The 23,053-nt window shown below is 30.4% G+C and overlaps 1 protein-coding gene across 1 annotated transcript in view; it reads right to left on the bottom strand.

Moving 5' to 3' along the window:
- LOC143911967 (zwei Ig domain protein zig-8-like) overlaps positions 1 to 23,053 on the bottom strand; it is a 124,663-nt gene that overhangs the window by 20,325 nt on the left and 81,285 nt on the right. Inside the window, exons 2-3 of the mRNA XM_077431071.1 lie at positions 16,225 to 16,505; positions 14,784 to 14,860 (exon numbers count right to left, since the gene is read on the bottom strand). Of these exons, the coding sequence (XP_077287197.1) occupies positions 14,784 to 14,860; positions 16,225 to 16,505 (358 nt within the window). The remainder of the gene's footprint in view (positions 1 to 14,783; positions 14,861 to 16,224; positions 16,506 to 23,053) is intronic.

The raw sequence follows: 23,053 nt of genomic DNA, 5'->3' as shown, positions 1-23,053 counted from the left end.
GAGCATATAATAATTGTGACTACGCAAATAACATTTTCCACAAAATTTCTTAACAAAACAGATCCATTACATTCTATGGAGGAACCATTTCAACAATGATCAGATAAAATTGGCAAACTCTGATAAGAAACGATTGATTTGGAGTCACAAATACCCCCAAATCTATGTACGTATGTTGAGAAGCACTGGTTTCACTGATGAAACAAAGGATAACGATGGCATCCGCGTTATTGCCATACTAATCCGGAGAGCGACCATATGTCGCTGAAAATCATAAGCTGAAAAACCGGCAGTCACCGTATCGGAAAAATGCTTACACAGGACTAATACCCCGCTGGGATGCTGGCTAAAAGTAGCCTACATTTTTTCTGCCATACATTATGTATTTTTATTAAAATTGTTTAATATAAGCAAAATATGTTATGTTTTTTTTCTCCATAGAAAAATACTTAAGAATCCACTCGGCGCTGTTGACAATAGAAAATTGTATGCGTCTAATATTTTCATACAAGATGACGTCTTTTTGATGTTTGCTTCAACTTTATTAATGTTTAATTCCGTCCCCTCAATGCATACTTTTATTAAAATTATGTAAATTGAAATGCGAGTACATTCTTATATAGAACATACATATATAATTTATCTAGGAGCGCGCTGGAAATAAATTATATCCAATTTAATATTTGAAAAGCATTCATAGGCGGAGTGACGTTTAATCGCGCGCACTTCGCGTCGAAGGAAACTTTCCGAAATCATTAAAATTTTCGGAAATTTTCCCTCGAAGCGGCTCAAGCGACTCTGGGAAATCTTTGCAATATCTCCACAGCGGAATAATTGGTACCGTTGGCCCGAGGCAATTTTCCGAATTCGAAACCAGCGTGTGCAACCCCGAAAGGAAGTACGAGCAATTTGCGCGTGAACATGAGAAATATTCTAGAGGAAAAATCGTATTTACCCTTTTAGTTGAGAGAAATTTACTGTTATAGCGTAGGCTTCTTATTAATAAAATAATTATAAAGTGAAGTTTTTTCATCGCGCATAACAAATTGAAATATGCTTGTACAGTATATTCATTTATTGTCATGTTGGAAAAATATGTGGAAAACAAACATTGAGTAAAATATGGATGATCATTGCACGCTGTAGCAATTTCGTTTTGCCAAAATGGCCGACAAAAATCACCTAGACCGTGTTTGTTTCAAGTGTAAATTTAGAGCAGGTGTTGTTTACATTTTTAGGTCACAAACCCTTTTCAGAAAAAGCAACGGACCGGCTAAAATACTAAAACTGCCCACTTGGACCATTATATTTTTATTATTCGACGAATCCAAAGAAAGTTTCATGCAAACTTATTAAAACAAACAAAGACATCTAAAACAGACGGTTTTATCTTTATTTTCGTGGTAGTTTGACATTATTTTCAAATTTATTCGATAAAAAATAATTTTTCCATATATTTGCTGGTTATAAATATGAAAAAATAATCAAAAAATATCAAATTGAAAACTTATAAAAAAGCTAGGCTCAATATGATTATATTGAATTATAAGAAACGGATAAAAATTAACAACTTTGGAGAGTTAATTAAAATATCTCATCATTAAAAAGCGTTATCTGAAATTTAATTATGAAATATCCATTTCACAAAAAATTATATTTTATAATTGAAGAGCCATTATTTGAAATCATATTTTAGATGAGATAATAAAAATAGTTTATAATAAATAAACATACATACTAATTTCTAAATATTAAAATTTGATAACATACATCCTAAGGCGGCGATTATTTGTAACACGTTCGCGAATAAAATATATTTATTTCAGATGTAGAAATTCATAAAAATAAAGAATAAATATAACAAAATAACATCTGAGTCAAATTATACATTTTTAAAAAATACATAATATATCTAGTACATATAAACAAACAAATGAGATAGAAAAGAATATAAACTTAAATATAACTAAATAGGACAATGCATAATTAAACATAAAGTGATATTATATAATTAGACAAATAATATATAATAGAAATGGATCAATCAGTCAAGACTCTCCTGATGGCAGTCCTGAATTGATGTAAGGAAATACCGAATAGATCAACCTCATTCAGCTCCCCATTAAGCATACGATAAACACCCTCTAGATAGGAATATTTTAGGGAATTGATTTAGAATGGATTTAGTGAAAAGAGTGCAACGTATCTAGAATAACTAACTGGGATCCTGAAACCAACCTGACTCAGTAAATCGGAACAATCAAGGAAACCATTTAGGAGCATAAAAAAGAATGTAGCATCAGTGAGTCGTCGCCTGACACAAAGATTGTTAAATGATTTTTAAAATATCGGGAACAATAGTATGGGCGTAGGTAGGAAAACGGTAGCGTAATGATTTAATATAGGTAAATTTTAGTTGGAATACTTCAATACAATTAATATGAGATAAATAAAAAGGTGACCAGATAATTGAGGCAAATTTAAGGTGAGACCTTACAAGGGCAAAATAAATTAATTTAGATACATAAAGATCATTTAACGGTTTTGTTGAGCGGAGTAGGAATCCAAGAGATGTATATGCTTTATTACATAGTAATAAAGGAAATATGTTCAAAGAAATCGAGTTTATTATTGATATATATTGATTCAAAGTCAACTTTTAAAAGGATCAAATTTTTACATAATGTGTATTATATATATATATATATATATATATATATATATATATATATATATATATATATATATATATATATATATATATATATATATATATATATATATATATATATATATATATATATATATATTTATATATATATATATATATATATATATATATATATATAAGAATTATTGGTATTTTTTTTCCAAATATCTGGATTACATTGTATTCTAACAAGTAAAGATTCTTGTTGGGAGCTTAAGAGTCATTTACAGTTTCAATATATTTTCGTTTTTTGCATTTTTTTTACACACGCATTTAGACGTTTTTTTTTATGTAAAATCACTCTTATATATTCGTATATACGAACATAATTAAAAAAACCTTTATACATACATATGTGCACATCGGTAAAAAATTTAAATCCAATCGATAGTCCTCGAAATGATTGGCGATATCGCTTCGTTGGAAACGTTCTCTTTTTTTCGTTATCACTGCGCTTAATCGAATCGCTTCGAAAATGATTTACGGCGTAGAGCGTTGATTTTCCACGATAATTTACCAGTCAAATTGACGACCGGTCAATTTCCGCGCTCATCCTGAAAGCTCTCCCAGTTTTTCGCAAGCTTCTGACCGCCTTTCACTACCAGTGATTTATTCGACGGCCCCTAGACCCATCGCAAGCTCCTAGCTCATGCTTAATTCAACGGAATTTTGGGGGGGCCTCCACAGTGCGCAAATATCAAGGCCTATAACCGAGGTTTTTCACAATAAAAATTCAATCGGATGGCACTCGAATCGAATCGAATGAATTGAGGCTTTATGGGTACGTCATGTGTACTCACCCATATCTGCGCTTATGACTTATACCACGGAACGCTATCATCCTACGTATACATTTCTGAAAGTCCTCGAAATGCTGAGATTCTTAATGGAGGCCTATCAATTTTATATCTGCTCTTTGAGACGAAATGGCCAACATTATAATAATAAAGAGCCGTAATAAAAAAGCGGTTTTGATTTATGACGATAAATTTAATTTCAATTGAAAGGAATCCGATCAGTTCCAATCCATTGAATGTAATCTATTTTTGTCACGCTCCATATTGTAGTAGGTGTTTAAAAAGTAAAAGTCAATTTTATACATTAATCAACCGGTAATCACTGGTATCACATTAACTAGACAATTTTTTAAATAAATGATTTAGGAAGTTTTAGATACATAAATTTGAAAGAAAAAAAACAACAGTAATTTTTTGTAAGCCGTCAATAAACTGATAATTTTACTTATAAACTGATAACAGTTTATTATATAAACTCAATAAACGGTTTATAATTTAAACTTTACATATATTCGAGCAATCTATTTAAATTTACTGACCAAAACAGTAAATTTACTGATCTATTAAATACAGTCCAATATTTTATACTTTTACATCTTCTAGGAAGTAGCTTATGTATATATAATAAATTTAGGTGACTATTTTTTTCATTGATCTGCAAAATTACATGTGTTTTGTCAATAATTTTAAATGCTTTTAGTCTTTAAATATTTTTTAAATAAGTAATTTAAATAATTTTATAGTTTTAAATAATTTAAGGTATTATGATGAATCTTCAGTAACTATAAAATTATATAAGGATGAGCAAACAAATAAATTAAAATAATTGTTAAATTCTCTTACAGACATTTATTGATGGCTCAGTATTTTTTGATTCCCTGGACATGGGATGGAGATCAAGATCCTTCCCGGGATTAAAATATGTTTACTTATTTGAATTACAAAATATTCAAAAAAGTTAACAATACATCTATCAATTAGAAAAAATATGATTATATAAGTTATTTATTTGAAATAGTTTCTTAAGAATTCTTAAATAATAAAATAAGAATTTAAAAGTCTATTTCTATGTTTGGTACAAATATTTCCAGGAATGAAAAGAACTCTTTCAGTTTCGGTCAAAGTTGGTTTTTAAGTTAAAAGGGACGAAAACATTTTTTTTAATTATCTGTTTTTCTCTTGTCAACGTGTATATTTTAATTTATTTTTTTTGAAGTCGAGGCCATTTTGATTTACTTTATTTTTTAAATCTGTCTTTAAATTCTACATTAATCGTCAAACACACAATCGTCTCATATTAATCAGAATCTAAAAGAGTTTCTTCCATTATTGAATCTTCAATAAATCTTTCATTAAATACTTTCATTGTAAGATATACATATCTTGAACGTCTTGAGTGAGATATTTTTTCCGGAATTTGAGATAAAAATTCCGGGGAAACGAGACATCAATAACTAATCGATAAATTATTAACAACACATCAATAATTACATGAATTTCCGGGAATTTCTGTCCCGGTTGACCCGGGCAGAAACTCTCATCAGTATTTTATTATACATACATATACATATGTAACGACCAGTATTTTAAATAGTCAGCATATATTGACAAGCAAAGCTGTACCAACGCTATATTATTTCACATATGTACACATGTGCAGTTCTATTTTATTATATTATTTTTGGAACCGAAAATATGTGAATGATTTTCTGATTTTATAGAATGAACATTTTGATGAATTCATTTAAAGTACATATGTATGTATATACAGACCTATAGTTGAACCAATCTAGCATTAGACCCACGTAAAATATACATGCTATCGAATTCACCACCCCACTCAACCCGCGATGACCAATTACATTTCGTTTCAGTTTCGCATTGTATTTTGGTCAAAAAATACAACATTGCTCGTGCGTATAGTGGTCGGTAGAATTTGACTTTCATTTTTTGTTAGTTTTGAGTTTCGCATTTTGAAATATTTAATATGAAAAAGTAAGTTTTTGATATTATTTATTTATTTATTATTATATTTTATATTAATGTAAATATTATATTTTATATATAAGGGTCGACGAATTGGTATATATCACCGTCAAGTTAGTATAAACAATTCTATAGAATTTCAACGAGACCGCTCCAATCCCCCACGATCCCGAAAGATACGGCGTATCATACGGGGTATAAGCGTGTTTTTTTTGTGTGTTTAAAACTATATAAAAAAAATATCCCGCGTACAGCATACCGCTCCCTCGCTGTGTGATCGCACCCTAAGGCATGCAATTCCCGTTCCCGTTCCCGTTGCGTTCCCATTCCCGTTCCCGTTTCAAGTGATGGCTAGAGCTCAATTAACGTCTTTTCAAAGCCGTGTCGTCATAAACCAACTGGAAACGTGGTTACCAACGAACACATTTCCTTGACTACATAATGGCGCTTCAAACTTTCGCATTTACCGTTTTTTTCACATTAAGCTTCCCGGACATGCATTCAACAAATCCTGAATGTTCCATCGCAATCGTTTGAGTGGTTTAGGAGCCTATACGAGACAAACAGACAAACAAACCGACATTCAATTTTATATGCATTTGTATATATGTAGATAGTTATTACTAAATGTAAGAATTATTTCCGATACAATTCTCAATCCACACACCACCTACGATATACTGAATTGTATGAAATATTATATGTTCAATTACCTTGGCATTTTATTGAATACCATAAAACTACACATCATTTGTATCATCCAAGTTTATACATATACATATAAATAGGTGTGTATTTTGTTTTTGGTGTATGGCTTTTATAACGAGCGGCCGTTTTGTCGGTTACAAGGGTGCGCTTAATATTAGGCCACACACACACATTTAACTCTTCCTCCTCAAAGATGTGCACGACCTGTTCTCAAAGTAGTTCAGACCACCCCTGCCAGCAAGTAGTAATTTGTTTTGGTGGATAGAGGTAGTTCTAGCCTAGCCTCTATGTAGCTATAACTTCTTATAGCGGACGCTTCCTGGCCGACCGAACCCACACTATGACCGCAAAAACAATTCCGTTTCTGTAATACGATTTTTTCCTCGTAATGAGAAAAATGTATACACCGTATGAATTGCCACAGAATTCGAATATTCGCTTGTTTTTATATATTGTTTTCGACGATGGAGATGATTTGAATTGGGACTTAATTTGGCGCAGTTTCTTGTTGAGGAATTGGAACTGATATGTACGAAGGGAGAGTGGTGTGATGGATAAGATGTTTTTTAACTATCAAACTACATATATAGATCAATAAATTGAATAAACCTCCAATACCCAAATATCCTGTGAAATTTATTTAATATTTTTATTTTATTTATTTACATATTAGCTGCAGTAACATTGCAATACTATATTATAAGAAAAAGTTAGCAAGACATCTGTAATATGTTATAGAAAATTAAGTTTTGAAATCATATTAAAATAGTGGTGACATAGTGGGTAAGCTGATTTTTGCCAACTTGATGGAGGAATCGCTTCAACAATGAAATGAGATAAATTGGCAAATTCTGATAGGAAACGATCGACTTGGAGTCACAAATATCTAAGTCTGTTAATACTAGATAATATTAAGTATTTAGGCATTTATTTTTATTGTAAATTAAGTTTTAAGGTGCACGCAGATTATATTATTAAAAAAAAGTTGTTGTACTTTGTAGGTTAAGAAATTTATTACTCATACCGTATATTGCACTACAGTGGTTAATCTATTGAATGGATTGTGCACTGATAAATTGCAGAAAGTGTAGAATAGAGCAATGCGTGCAATTTTTAATGTGAGGAAACGTAAGAATGTTAAAAGTATGTTAGATGTATTGAAATGGTTGGATATTAGAAATAGTCTTAAATTAAACACTTTAAAATTTGTATATAAGCTAGATAAGAATCTATTACCCAAATATTTCAATAATCATAAAGTTATAAAACTAGAAATAGGAATAAATTAATTATAGGTAGAGTTAAGGAAGCAAAAACTGCAGTAAGTGTTTTCTACAGAGGTGTTCAAATATATAATGCCCTTCCTGAGAGCATTAGAGGCGCTAGTAACATTGGTGCTTTCTTGGGGATCGTTAATGGATACCTCTGTAGAAGATGACGTAATTATATACATATGTAAGTTTAATAATATACTATGTTTGGAATTATATTATATTATTTCAGGGTTACTAATTAAAGTTTTGGTAATTTTGTTACCTATATTATATTATAGTTTTCTAGTTTTAGTTAAAAATTGTTAATTGTTAAATAATTCATTAGCAATACCAAGGGTACATGACACCATATATTTATGTTTATATAAATAATATGGTTACTTTTGTGGTTAAATTACATACAAATGAACGAAACATTTCAACACGTAAAGATTTTTTTTTTGATAAAGTAAGCAATATATTATTTATTCGAAATGAAACACTGTTCGACAAAAGACGACTTTTTTTTTGGTTCAGAGACAAGATATGACTTTTTTATAGATCTATGCCCAGTGAACACAAATCTGGTAATAAAAAATGTTGATTGGCTCGAGATTCGGAGATATGTGTTTTTTAAATCGCGCGATTTTTCTATATCTAAACATGTTTATTGGGATAGTGTTGATTTGAATCTGTCAATTTGAACAGGAAATTGACAGATTTTGAGACATCGACCTAGCAACACCAAGATATAGAAAAATCGCGCGATTTAAAAAAACACATATGTATAACTCCGAATTTCAAGCCAATCAACATTTTTTACTGTTTCACACGGTCTTCGTTTAAGGCGTCATTTTTTATATCTCTTATCTCTTATCCGATCGTTTTCATACTTCGCCATATTGCTCATTTTGGTTATCAATATAAGTTAAGGTATCATCCGCCATTACGATGGTGAAAAAATATCGTATTAAACACGTTTGAAAATACTGCATCGTATTACAGGGTGACGTTTATCTGTCACATTCATCATTCACATCGGTAGTTTCATTACTTTTCGCCCTGCCATCTCACTGTCAAATTTTAATTATTTAAACGCCTATAACTTTTTATTTTTTCACTCTATATTTTATAAGATTTGCTCTATAGGTTCTCATTATCTTTCTTATATATTTTGGTCACTCATATTGTTGTAAAAGTTGATCGAAATATAAGCGAATGTCAGAAGATGCTGGCCGTAAATTCGACTTTTATAACTATCTAGCTGAACTAACGGTACTTTTACAATAGATCTGACATTTCACTGCTAGAAGTACATCTCTTCACTGAGTGTTATCTGCGAGATAAGTATTCAATAAGAAGCTATATTGTATCTAATTGTTAATATCATTTATAATAAGTTTTCCACCAACAAACAAAGCTAGCTTTCCACCAACAACAAACGCCCCATTAATGTTTAGCCTATAACCTCAATTTTCAGTTGATTTTTCCTCCAAAACAAACTTTCTAACCAATACAAGCTTAATATATGTACACAGATCAAACATATTTTTAGTTATCAGCCGTTTTTTTATTACCAGATTAATGTTCACTGGGCATAGATCTATAAGAAAAGTCATATCTCGTCTCTGAACCATTTTTCGTGTCGAACAGTGTAATTATTAAAAAAATATATAGTGCATAGCTGTACCATCGACTACTGTAAAAACATGATATATTCCCACACGTATATAATGATTAATTGATGTATTCAATAATATACCTACTATTGTAAAGTTTTCGCTAACGATTCAAAGTTAATAGCTTTTGGTAGAGGAGGGGGTGGGTGATTCAAATTTTGATAGAAAATCGTACTATCATCGGAAATCGGAAATATTGATTCAAAGTGTAAGTGGGTCAAAAATTTATTACTCCACCAACAATAACATCAAGTTAAATAAAAACCATATAATAATAGAATAGTTTGAAAGGATGTGGAGGAAATATGGATACATATAGGTAGGATATCGATTTTCCGTTAGATTCGTGGGTGTCCAAGTGACGCCTAATATGACAGGCGACGCCCAAAGATGACGCCGATTTGACGCCGGGGGCTTTGGACGTGTTCGGAATTCCGTAACACCCTGTGGCCTTCTCAGACTATCGAAACACCCTCTGAATGTGGGCACGTACGGCGTTAAAGTGCACTGATCAAAATATATGGAGCACATTCGGGCGAACGACTTGCATACGGTAATTCGTGTCGGCTGTAATTTTGGACATACATACATTCATAGTTCGTATGTCGGCAAATTTACGGAACCAACCCCTATGGCATATAATTATATTAGGGCGGAGGGGAATTTCAAGTTGGAGGATTAATTTTTGAATATTGAATTTTTTGATCTGGGCATTATCAATATTCAATATTTCAATTCAATCTTCTGTATAAATTACACTGTTCGACAATGACGACTTTTTTTTTGGTTCAGAGACCATATATGACTTTTCTTATAGATCTATGCCCAGTGAACACGAATCTGGTAATAAAAAATGTTGATTGGCTCGAGATTCGGAGATATGTGTTTTTTAAATCGTGCGATTTTTCTATATCTTGGTGTTGTTCGGTCGATGTCTCAAAATCTGTAAATTTTCTGTTCAAAATGAATATTGGAATCTATAGTCGGGTATTTTATCTTTCATTTTTAGTAATTTTCAGCTTTCAAATCTCTCAAAATAGTCGTCCAGTTCAAACCAAAAGTCAAAAGTACGTATTTTCACTTGGGATTTTTTCCCACTGTTAATACTATTTTATATTGAGTATTTTCTATTGAAACATGTTTATTGGGATTGTGTTCATTTGAATCTGTCAATTTGAACAGGAAATTGACAGATTTTGAGACATCGACTTAGCAACACCAAGATATAGAAAAATCGCGCGATTTAAAAAAACACATATACATATCTCCGAATTTCAAGCCAATCAACATTTTGCTTTTCCAAGGTTCTGGATATATCAAATGAAAAGAAGTGATAACAATTTGTGAATTAGGTCAAACAAAAATAGTGTTTTCAGAACTGAAAAAAATGAACTTCGCCACTTTCAAATATAACGGCTCATATATGTAATGTGAATTTTTCGTGCTTATTATACATACATATATGTATATTCATAAAAAGTACACTGTGAGACTTTTACTCAAAAGAATACTAAAACAAGTCTGATTTGCCAAAAAAATTAAAACCACTGTAATATATTTATATTTTACGTATTTTTTTAACAGTTGTATTTTCAATTCAACATAAAATTATTTTTTATATCCATATCATATCATGCAATATTCATATTCATCTTCATGTGTTGGCCAAGATTATCATAATGGTATTTTTACTATAAATGTATGTATGTATGTATATATAATATATTAAAATATTTTTCTTACATCTATTGTTACTATGTATATATAATAATAACAATAGATGTAAACAAATTGTTTTTTATGTATGTATATGCATACTGCAAAAAGCAAAAGAAAACGAAAAAAAAAAATTATAAATTGATTTTCATGCTATAATTTAAAAATAAGGAGTAAAATGTATACGTTGAGATTTGAAATTAAAATTAAAAGTATACAAAATAGGAATTTCTGCAATAGAATCGGGAAAAACATTCAGACTGAAATTAAACTTAATTTAAAATTTAATTGAAAGTTGTCGGCCTCACAATATGTACATTATGAAACTCAATCTAATTTAAAACTGTGTAAAACTTTACCGTCGTAAAACTTTCGATCTTAATTATTTCGAATAAAAATACGTTCAGATTTATTTGCTTCGAATGTTATTAGTCGTAAAGGATAAAACCGAGCTTTAGTGTCTATTTGAGCGGCGGGAACGTTTTATCGCAACAATTATTGGTTGGCAATATCAAACATAGCAAATAAATATACCGACGACAATTTTACGAGTGGACTCGTTACTATTGCGCGATAAACGAAAGCTCAATATACGTAGCATACGATGGTAATCGCTAAAAATAATATATTTAAATATTAAACAACCGAATGACACCAAATCTCCCAAAATCTGTTGCAAAACTTCGAGCGCAATTGTGCAAAGCTTCGAATCCACTATGTTTAACTTGTTTAATGGCCAAGATTTAGGGAAAATACAAAAATTACAAAATAAAGCTATGAGAGGTATTTTGAATATGGGTAGATTAAAACGTATTGGAAGTATGTTAGATGAATTGGAATGGATGAGTATTAGAACTAGTTTAAATCTTAGTACGTTGTATTTTGTTTATAAGTTAGATCATAAGTTATTACCTCCATAAGTACTTTAATGATTATACAATAAGGAATAGAGATATACATAGTTTTTATACTAGAAATAAGGACAAATTAGTTGTAAGTAGAGTAAGAAAAAAGAAGACAGCTGGGGGTGTTTTTAACAGGGGTGTGCTCATGTATAATGCCCTCCCTGAGTGCATCAAGTATTTTAAGACCATGGATGCATTCTTGCGAGCTGCGAGGAGAGACCTCTGTGAGAGACAGTACATATAAGTTAAATATAAAATTTTAGAGTTAAGTTATTAAGATTTATTTTTTTATATTAGCTAATAGCTAAAATTATATATAAATAAATATAAATAAATAAACAAAAACACTCGATTGTTGCGTTATTTTCCTCCACATTGGAGATAGACAAAATAGATCTCAAAGCTTTCGTTGATGCTTAGTATCGTGTTACATGATTCGATTCAATTTCATCTCGAATATAAAAAGCTTCTAGGCAAAGATTCATCCCGAAATAAACCTTGAAAGGCTTCACATTAGCGATCAATATAATGATGTTGACATCCATTATCAAAAGCATTGACAAAAGCTATGAAACTTGATATCACGTCAATATCAAAATATACATATATCAAGTACATTAATTTTTTTTTGTGTTATTTCTATTAAAAAATATGAAAATAAATCTAATAAATAAAATATAATATATGGTCATATAGATTTATGATATTTGCAGAAGTTTTCTCGGTTGACGGTCGTAATTGTGATTGCCGGGGTTCGTATTGCGCAACGATGATGCGTCGTTTTTTATGAGCCACCCAGTGGCAAAAAAAAAACCCCGTTGTATCAGATTATTTATGGAAATTTTAGCTAAAGGCAAATGCGTGTGTGTGTGTGTATGAACCTCGTAAAAATGGACGTTTGGCAGCTTTTCCAACAACAAAATGTCAATTCGACCGTAAATTTCTCTGCTGGGAAAATTCACTTTCCGGAAGCGGGGAAAAAAGCGGATTCACCGGAAAAGACTACAGCTTGTGATTAAAATTACAACGCTTCAATTTCGCCGAAAGCTCGATAAATTTTTATTCGAGAAATGAACACTTTTTTGACAACCTGTATAAATTTTAGAAATGATCTGAATAAAAGATAAATCAAATATTTGCAAGTACAGAGCGTGAAATTATAATACTAGAATGAAAATGAATATTCGTATAAAATTTCATATCTACATAGATACATATGTACAAATGTATACGAAAATATGTATGTAGGTACATACTATGTATACCCATAAAACTTTTTTAAATGAATTTTAAAATCCTATTACATATATTTAACAATGATAGTATTAAAAATAATGTTTTCTAAATTTTCTTATTTAATAATAAATTTAATGTTATAAAATAAAAAGCGCCTCAAAGTTGGTTTGATTACCTTTTAAATGCTATAATGAAAGCTCAAATAAAAATTATATAATTTGTTTATTTATAGCAATAAAGAAAATCTAAATAAAATCACAACCTTTTAGATTTGAGACATTTTATATTTTTTTTATTTATTTTGTATAAAAAAGGAAAGTTAAATATTCATAAAGTGACTCGTAATCATTGGAAAAACAAAATTTTTCATAAAAGTAAGAATCATTTGGAATAATTACAACTCATCTTCGCGAGATCGTTAATACCGTCTAAAATACTTTCGAAAAATAAATATGACTTGTAAATTTATTTAATATTAAATTCAGAATACAATAGCAAAATAATTTTCAAATAGCGATAGTTTTATTGGCTCATCATACTTCATTTTAAGTTTGTAACGTTCGATATATGCATGTGCATATATGTACGTACATATGTACATATAAGCCATTATCTCAAAAAAGTAGAATAAAATATATTACAGGATACCAGTATTGTTTAAATAAAGTCAAGTTCAGATCTGAAAATCCCCTCTGGAGAAATTCTGAAATGGCAGTCAGTAATAAAATATTTAGGAGTAACGTTCGATACAATAATAAGATGGGCACTTCACATTGACGCATCGAAATGCAAGGCGATGCGTGGTATATCCTTAATATACCCAATACTTAATTACCATAGATATTTATCAACTTAAAATAAAATAAAATTACATCTCGCGCTCATATTTCCATTATTAACCCATGTTTCACCTGTATGGCATAACGAATCGAATACTAACCTCACCAGCTCCAAATAATACAAAATAAATCCCTAAAATATTGTATAATACACCCATATATACTAACTTGAAAAAACTGCATGCCATAAATAATATTCCGTTAGTTACAGACATTACTAACAAACTAACCAGTAGATTCTATGACAGAATCACTAATAACACACTTGTGAAGAGTCTCGGTGATTACAACAAAATGTCTATACCCTTCAGGTATAAACACAGATTACCTAAACACAATCTGCTTTAGGTCATCGACTTTAGAGAGTCTTTAATTAATATTATGTATTAGATGTATTATGAGCATTTATAAGAATTGTGAATGGGTTTTTGAGCTCTTTTCCCTATTATGCTGTACATTAACATTAGAATAATATAATACTATGATTACTAACAAAATTAATTTAAAATTGTAAAATAGAAAATGATCAGTAGATCAGTAGCTATTAAAATAGATATAAGATGTATTGTGAACATAATTTAGTAATAATAAAAAGCATTTAAAAATCAAAAATCAAAATTTTATATTTAATGAAAATGAAGAAAAGTGGAGTTACGCCTATTTCAAATATAACTGCTCATATGTATGTATACATATCATAATTGAATTGACTCGGCTCGTCGGGTGTGTTACAAATTCTTGAAGTTGTAATTACTCTCTCAAGTCCCAATAGATTGGAAACGTCTGATGCAATTAAATCATATCACGATTTATGGTTAGGGCTAACATTGTTTACCGAGCGAACTAACCGCATTGGCTTACAAAACAAACTTCGGAACGCTTGATTGATCATGTCAAAGCGAGCGTATGAATTCATAATAATTTGATAAATGAACATATCTGTGATAAACTCACCTTGCTTCGTTGCTGTAAGTCATATGGCCGGCCGTTATCAAATGCAGACTCTCGCCCTTTCTTTTCACCCAAGACACCTACATACAACATAAATAGTAAATAAATACATTATTTGTAAAATATCAATAAATAGCATGCTAAATTTAAAAAATATATTGATATATAGTCAAATTTATATAAACTTATATACACAGATTACCTAAAGACAATCTGCTCTAGATCATCGACTTTAGAGTCTTTAATTAATATTATGTATTAGATGTATTATGAGCATATATAAGAATTATAAATAGTTTTTTCAACTCTTTTTCCTATTGTGCTGTACATCAACATAATAATAATATAATACTATGATTCCTAACAAAATTAAATTAAAATTTTAAACTAGAAAATGATCAGTAGATCAGTAGCTATTAAAATAGATATAAGATGTATTGTGAACATAATTTAATAATAATAAAAAGCATGTAAAAATCAAATATAAACTTATTTAGTTTAGACACCCATTTAAATGATTTTCTTGGGTTAAAGAGAGGGTAGTAACTACATAGCAAGAGTAACTTCATCAAAATCATGCGCCAATGCTAAACAGCTACGCAAATTAGCACATTGACTATTCAGCGTACGGACAATTCAGCGTTTTAATTGCGTTTTTGAAAATAATTACTCTATTGAAGTTGTTGGCCATATCTACATAATAATTTCATTAAATGCAAATAAATTTATTTAATATTCTTAATGCCTTTATGATTTTCTCACTGAGGTCCACGAAATATTGCGCAAACAGGGTTTCTAAACTAAGGCCGCAAAAATGTATTCGTAAGCAGCGTTTTTAAATACGTGAATATATACATATGTACATACATACACGCATACGTGTTTGATATGAATAGCAGAACCCATGATGACGGGTTTGCGAAACTATTTTTAAGAAATATTTTTTGCGGACCCCAGTTTAGAAACTCTGAAGACGTAGGATTTGAATACATTATTTTCGGGGGAAAAATTGAAAACCAAAAATTCTCCCATTTTCCTCCGCTGAATAGGCCGTACGATGAGCTGTCGTGCGTTAAGTTGTCGTGCGCCGAGTTGTCCTTGCAACGAGTTGTCTGCGCCAAAAATTTGGCGCTGAGTTGTCGGGCTACCATATATAATATAAAAATACAAAAACAACTCGTTTAAAAGGTTTTACTTAAAAAAGAAAAATTCATTTCAATAATTAACAACGAAGAATTTAATTTAATTTTTGAATTAATTTCCAGAATGAAATGGATTTGTGTACGTTTCGCTTTGTGATGAGAAACAACTCGTATTTTAATTAAACGGATTACTTTAAATGGATTTCTCAAATTCAACATGCACTACATGTACATACTATGTGTCCATATATAGTTCAGACATATTATATTTATATACGAATACATATATATTGTACATTTACCGTTTTATCCCGCAAATCGTTGACTCTACAGTGCAAGTAGACATTTTGTCCCAATTGTGTCGTCACGTTTGTCATGTTGTAAGGTTCTTCGAAGAAGGGTAGTATCTCTTCTACGGTTGTGGTCGTCTGGTCATCTTCTACTCTCTGCTCTGAAGTGGAATGACCAGAGGGGACACTCGTTAGTGCCAAGTCCCTGACCAAGTACTTTTCGGGGACGTGGATTTGTATTTTAGGAGAGCTTCTCGATGCTATATAGTCCCTCGGTGGTGGTGGTTTGACTACTGAAAAATAATATAATTTAACAAAAGACTTCTTCTTCCTACTCAGCGTGTATATTTATAAAGCTTTCCTTAAAATGGGTCAAGAAAAAAATATTCTTTTCCACTAGACATTATTTTTTATCCTACATTTTTTTTTTATTTTAAGATTTTTTGCAATGAATTGTGATGAATATTTTTACTAAATTGCTTTGTGGATATTTTCTCTTTTGTGTTTCTTTATATCATATACGGAAATTAAAGTTGTATTACTTATATGTAGTAGTCATTGTATACTCATACAAAGTGTAAAATTTATATGGAACTTCTTTATGTAAAACAATAATATTACCAACAGAAATAATGAATAAAAAACATTGATAAAAAAAGAATAATATGAAGTTCGTAAAATATCACAGTTCCGAATAGACAGACGCTCTCAGTCCAAACTCAAGCCAAAAATTCAAAATCAGACAGTTGAAAACAAAGATCGATTGGTTTGAGCAGAAAGACGTCAAATTGTAACCGATAGCGTGTTGGCCATAGCACGCATATCGAACTATCAATATTATAATATAAACATTTTAAAATTCATTATATAACCTTCTCGTGAAGTAAAAATGTATATGAGAGTTAATGAGAGCCTACAATGCAAAATGTATAAGATATAGTGTGAAAAAGATCAAATTATTGGTGCTTAAACTCTTAAAAATCTGACAAAATGAGTGGGGGGGGGGGGTGGAAAGTCAAACACGTATGGGAAATCACCCGAACGTAAATGAAAGCTAGGGAAGGGAGATACTTATGGTTAAACATATCCTTAGCTTCACGTAGAAACAACCATCTTGGTAAGCTTTTTCTTAAAATTCAAAGGGGTGAATGTCATCTTTCCGAAGTTCTGTGTAATCTTAAACTTAGGGTACCTGAGAAACTGAGAGAATCTCGCTCCAGAACTCTATTTCTGCCTATTCGGGCCAGAAGTAATGTGCTTGATGACTCACCCCTTTCAAGAGCCATTCGATTATTTAACCTGCTTTCTGGGAGCCTTGATGTTTTTACTACATCATACAGTTCTGTCAGGCAGCATATTTTAAATGACTTCTAGCTACATACACATGTTGTTTTCATTTTGTAATTTTATTATTTAGCATAATGTGTATGTATGTTGGTTTTATCTTTATTTATATATGTATGTTATTTTTTATTGATATATATATATATATATATATATATATATATATATATATATATATATATATATATATATATATATATATGAGTAGTTTAACTTTATTTATGTGTTTATGTGTATATGCATGTATAATGTTTGTATGTATATGGATGTATGTATGGTATATATATATATATATATATATATATATATATATATATATATATATATATATATATATATATATATATATATATATATATATATATATATATATATATATATGTGTAGGTGTGTATGTATGTATATGTGTATATGTGTATTTTTATATTTATGTATGTATGTATGTGTATTTGTGTATATACATATGGATGGTGTTCATATATGTTTATATAATTTTCTTTGGCTAGGAAGGCGCATTGGGTTTACCTGTTAGGGCTTCTTGGTGTAAATTAAATAAAAAATAAAATAAGTAAATATCTGTAAGTGAAGCTAATAAAAACCTTGTAAAAAGATAAATTCGAATCATATCAATTCTTATTTACCTTCCAGGAAATATGAATTTATATTCTGAATATCAACAAGTTCCTTAGAATTTTAATGCTCTTTCAATGTGCAAAATAATATTTAATTCCTCAGACGTATTATTTTTTTCAGAATACTTACAAAATATCAAAAGAATAATGTTGTATATTTTTGTATAAAAAGTAACTTCCGAGAATTTTACGTAAAATCTCACAAAAGATTAAATAAAGTTAACGCCAAAAAAATTTTTAAGTAGAAAATACGGCCGAAATTGCTTTTATAAATTTATAAATTTTAATATGTTTCACATCGAAGAAGATCGTTAAGTTTGGTCGGAAACGTGTGAAGATTTTAAAGCAACGATTATCTCACTTACAAATTGTGCGCAATTTATAACACTGTTAACTTGTGAAATTCAAAAATATAGCACTGTCAAACCACGTGTGTGTGTTTATCGAGTTTACAGATTCACGTTTATTATTTGCGGCACGTTTTTCTCATTATACAAACTCTTCGAATTTTCCGAGTTATTACCTCTTAAGGAGCGATAGAGCGCGTAAGCGCTCCTCACTCTCTCGCGGGAAATCCGGAAAATCTCATGTAAATATCGGTGTCAAAAAAACGATTTTTACATTATCGCGCGAAAACCCTTTCTTTTACGGAGAATTTAACCGAAAAAGTACACTCGCGTTCGTTAGTTATTCGCATGTTACGCTGCGGGTGAGAATTTCACGCTTTGAAGATTACACCGAGGGAGCATACGCCGAATTTTCCAGGCTTAGCCTCCGCGAAAATATTGCAAGGATTCATCAGCACAAGTAGCTCCTTTCCGCCTCACTTAACGTCGAACGACGTCGTTTTCAAGTGAACGTTCACACAACGCAACCCGCCGTATCCCATATGTAATTAGCTAATGAGCACTGTTACGCTTGCTAGAATTGATTGCGCGCGAATACAACAAAATACAACCTCCCCGTAAAATAAATAATACACGTCAATGACAAAATGTGATATGAGCAATATTGAACACAAAGAAAAAAACACAAAAAAATAATTTTTTCCACTGGAAAACACTTTCAAAGGAAACGTCGTTGTTTATGACACCGCACGAGGATAATCTGAGCTTTGCGTCAAACAAGTGTTCTATTCACGAGTCTCGTTTACAATTTAACAATTTTTGTGGAGAGACGGCAAACGACAAAGGGAAAAGAACAAAACAAACATTGACTCACCTATCAAAGAGCAGAATGGTACTTGTATAATGAGGATTAAAACGCCGACCGCAAGACTTCTGACAAAAGCCCCACACTGACTCATTTGCATTTCTCCTTTTCTCTGCGGACGGACGCGTTTCAGACCATCTTTGTCCAGGGCCGGCTCACTGGAACACACAAATCAAATTTTATACCAATTTGTACACAATATACAACAAAAACAGTTGTTAAATTATATATACAATTAATAAAATTCAATTTCCTTGAACCGCAATGGCGTTTACAAGTCCATAATACCAAATATTTTGTACATCGTTTTAATAAAATATGGGGTGAAAAAAGAAAAAGTTACAGGCAATTTAACAATCAAAATCTGACATAGCGAGAGGGTGGCGAAAAAATAAAAAACTATCGGAATAATGTGGATAAATCCGGAATGTGGACAATAGACGTCACCGAGAAAGATAATAGAGTATTTTCAAACATGTCTATTGCGATTATTTTTACCATGGTAATGGTGGACTAGATTTCCACATATATTGATGACCAAACCGAGCAAAATGGCAATGTTTGAAAACTATCGGATAAGAACCCAAATTTCATCAGACGAAATCAGATGTAAAAGTCGAAAGCGAAGTAAGATGAGGCTAGTAATAAAAATTACAATTAATCACTCGACTGAATATAAAACAAATAATTTTTCATATTTCACACAAGTTAGTTAACTGTCAATACATTGTTCTTTTACTATTATTTTTTTACAATATCTATGGATTTTTGCTAGTTAACATTTTGATGCGTAGATGTGAAAAACGATTGATTACTTGTGTGAAATATAAAAAAATGTTGTTTTTATTTTTATTTCTCTTTATATGTATATACCAGGAAGGCCTAACATGTAAACCCCAATGCGCCTTCCTGGCCAATTATCAACATCGATAAACAATTTATAGACCAATTTTCACAGCATCAGACAGCAATATATGGATAAATTTTTCACAAACATTTTTACAGCATTTTATAAATTAGCAAATTCGAAATGCTGACAGCTCGAATTTCGTGAGAAATAGGACAAAGTTCCCAATTTGTAGGAACCGTTTCAATGGAAACAGATAAATTGGCAAACTCTGATAGAAAACGATTGACCCAGATCACTCAGTTGAAAGCATTACACGTTAACAACTAATATAAGCTGCTGTTTAACAATGTGTTCTGATACAATATGAATCCAGGAACTGTATTGATAATAAAAAAGTATACTATTTGTCTCTAAAAATGAATAATTTTTAATTTTCTTTTTAACATCTTATTCAAATTTCATTTTTTAAACCACTTTTGTACCAAGCAAAACGTTTGCTGAATTGAATGTGAGTTTTTTAACGTATAATTGTTTTCATATCGAATTGTATTGAAATTTAATACGATTGTGTATCAAAACAAAGGTTTTTCGACCAATGCGCGTTATATCACCGACAGATATATAATATGAAAGGAGTCGTTACAAAGTTGCAAAAAATAAAAAAAAGGTTACACATTTAGACGTATACGAATTCATAAAAGGTGCAAATGGAAGAGGTGAAATCTAAGGGTCAACAAGGTGACATTGAATAGCACACGTTGTTAGACAGTCAAATGGACCCGATTGATGTGTGTATTTATTTACAAGGGCTCGATAAGATGTATGATAACGATACAAAATACTATATATGTATGTGGGCTAGAATTCATTCCAAGAAAATCAATTTTGGACAGTGTACTCATTCTATCAAGATAATTTATATACAATAATATATTAAAACATTTATTCTGATAAAAAAACGGCACCTTATTATAACATATTATATATATAAGAGTGTAAAAGTTGAAACTTGTCCATTGCGAAATTTGAAGTTTTTAAAAGTACAAGCGAAAGTTTTCAACCCCTCAGGACAAGTTTGTTTGTGACAGCTTTTGCTGAATTTTCTGGTTTTTTTTTTTGGCGACTTTCACGTATAATAAATACATTCTCCAAAACTGCTAGGCGATACTTTACTACAAGTATTGAATAACGATCGTTTGGAAACTATTGATGGGGTTAACTTTTTTATATGTATTTTCCTGGGGGTTGAAAATAAATATTCCACGACAGATTTTCAATTTGGATAAATTTGTCATGTGTAGGTGTGGTGTAATGTCGTAATTAAACGAACTTCTACAAGTACAGTTAGGGCTTATTAACTTTATCCCTTTCGTTGAAGCAAAACATAAATTTTACCCTTTCTCAAAATGTTTGCCCCAGAAAACATACATACATACATATGTATGTATATCTACGCTTTATTTAATATTCGTCATTATTCAAATTAAACTTTCACCGAGTCCGAACGGAATGTAAATATTAGTATAATATTGTATGTAATAATTATTGTAATCGAACGCACTCCAGTGTAAATAAATCACAGTTTTGATAGTTAAATTTGAAATCCCTTTTAATGATAATATATTACTATACATTTTGAACAAAGCCCTCTTTTGAAAGGTTTAAACTTCTAAAACTACACTCTCAATAAATTTTTATATTGAAATAATAGCAAAAACAAAACTAAAATGAAATCAATATTTTTACGAGGATGATTTCTAGTTACTTAAATTTTTAAGGGTACCATTTATTCCCAGACAAAGTAGGTATTTAAAAATATTATCTTGCCAAAAATATTATTTATATTATTATACCAATTTTTAAGTACTTCGAAATCTCCACAATAAATAATTTCATTTTCAACCACACGTGCATATTTGAACCATATGTATGTACATATAAGAATATTTATCTATGTATGTATAATATGATATATATATATATATATATATATATATATATATATATATATATATATATATATATATATATATATATATATATATATATATATATATATAATATGTACATAGATTCATATGTACATATAACGGCCGGTATATAATGGTACATAAGATGCATAAATCTTATATTAAAAACTACCTTCCACTAACTTTTACCCACCCAAGCAAATCTAATTGTGCTCTATATGTATTTCGAACTGATAAATGTAACGAACAATTCATTTTTAGTGATTAATTTGCCAAAAACGGAAGTATGTTAGATGAATTGAAATGGTTGGATATTAGAAATAGTCTTAAATTAAGCACTTAAATGAAGGCTTTGCACCTGTTGCAAATATAGTACCTGCAAATAGCCAATGATTCGCAGATATAGTACCTGCAAATAGCCACAACCATAAATAAATATTAAACGCATTAAAGATATATGTTAGGAGAGACAGATATAATTTTTGGTTTATGTTTTTAGAGTGCGGATTTAAAAAAAGAATTTATTCATTACATTCTGCACTGCAGGTTGTTGAAAATCAGTGCAGAAAAATGTTTTTAGGTTACACCAATTTGTAACCAGGTCGGTTTTTTTTCGACCTCGTGTAACTATTTATCCTTCTAAACACGCGGTCAGATCATTGCCAATTAGTCCCTTCCGCTTACTTAGCTTGTTTCTCTTCTCCGCTAAAACCTTTTTTATTCGAGGGCAAAATTTCTAACTTAACCCGAAAAATGTACGTGATGCGGCTCGTTTTCGGACGTCCGTTTAAAATTTTAAAATTCCCCATCTCGCTGTGTAAACACGTCGTGGA

This window comes from Arctopsyche grandis, chromosome 5 (assembly GCF_051622035.1).
Source record: "Arctopsyche grandis isolate Sample6627 chromosome 5, ASM5162203v2, whole genome shotgun sequence".
Taxonomy (NCBI): domain Eukaryota; kingdom Metazoa; phylum Arthropoda; class Insecta; order Trichoptera; family Hydropsychidae; genus Arctopsyche; species Arctopsyche grandis.
The sequence above is the reverse complement of the archived record's forward strand: the minus strand, read 5'-3'. Positions and strand labels throughout refer to the sequence as shown.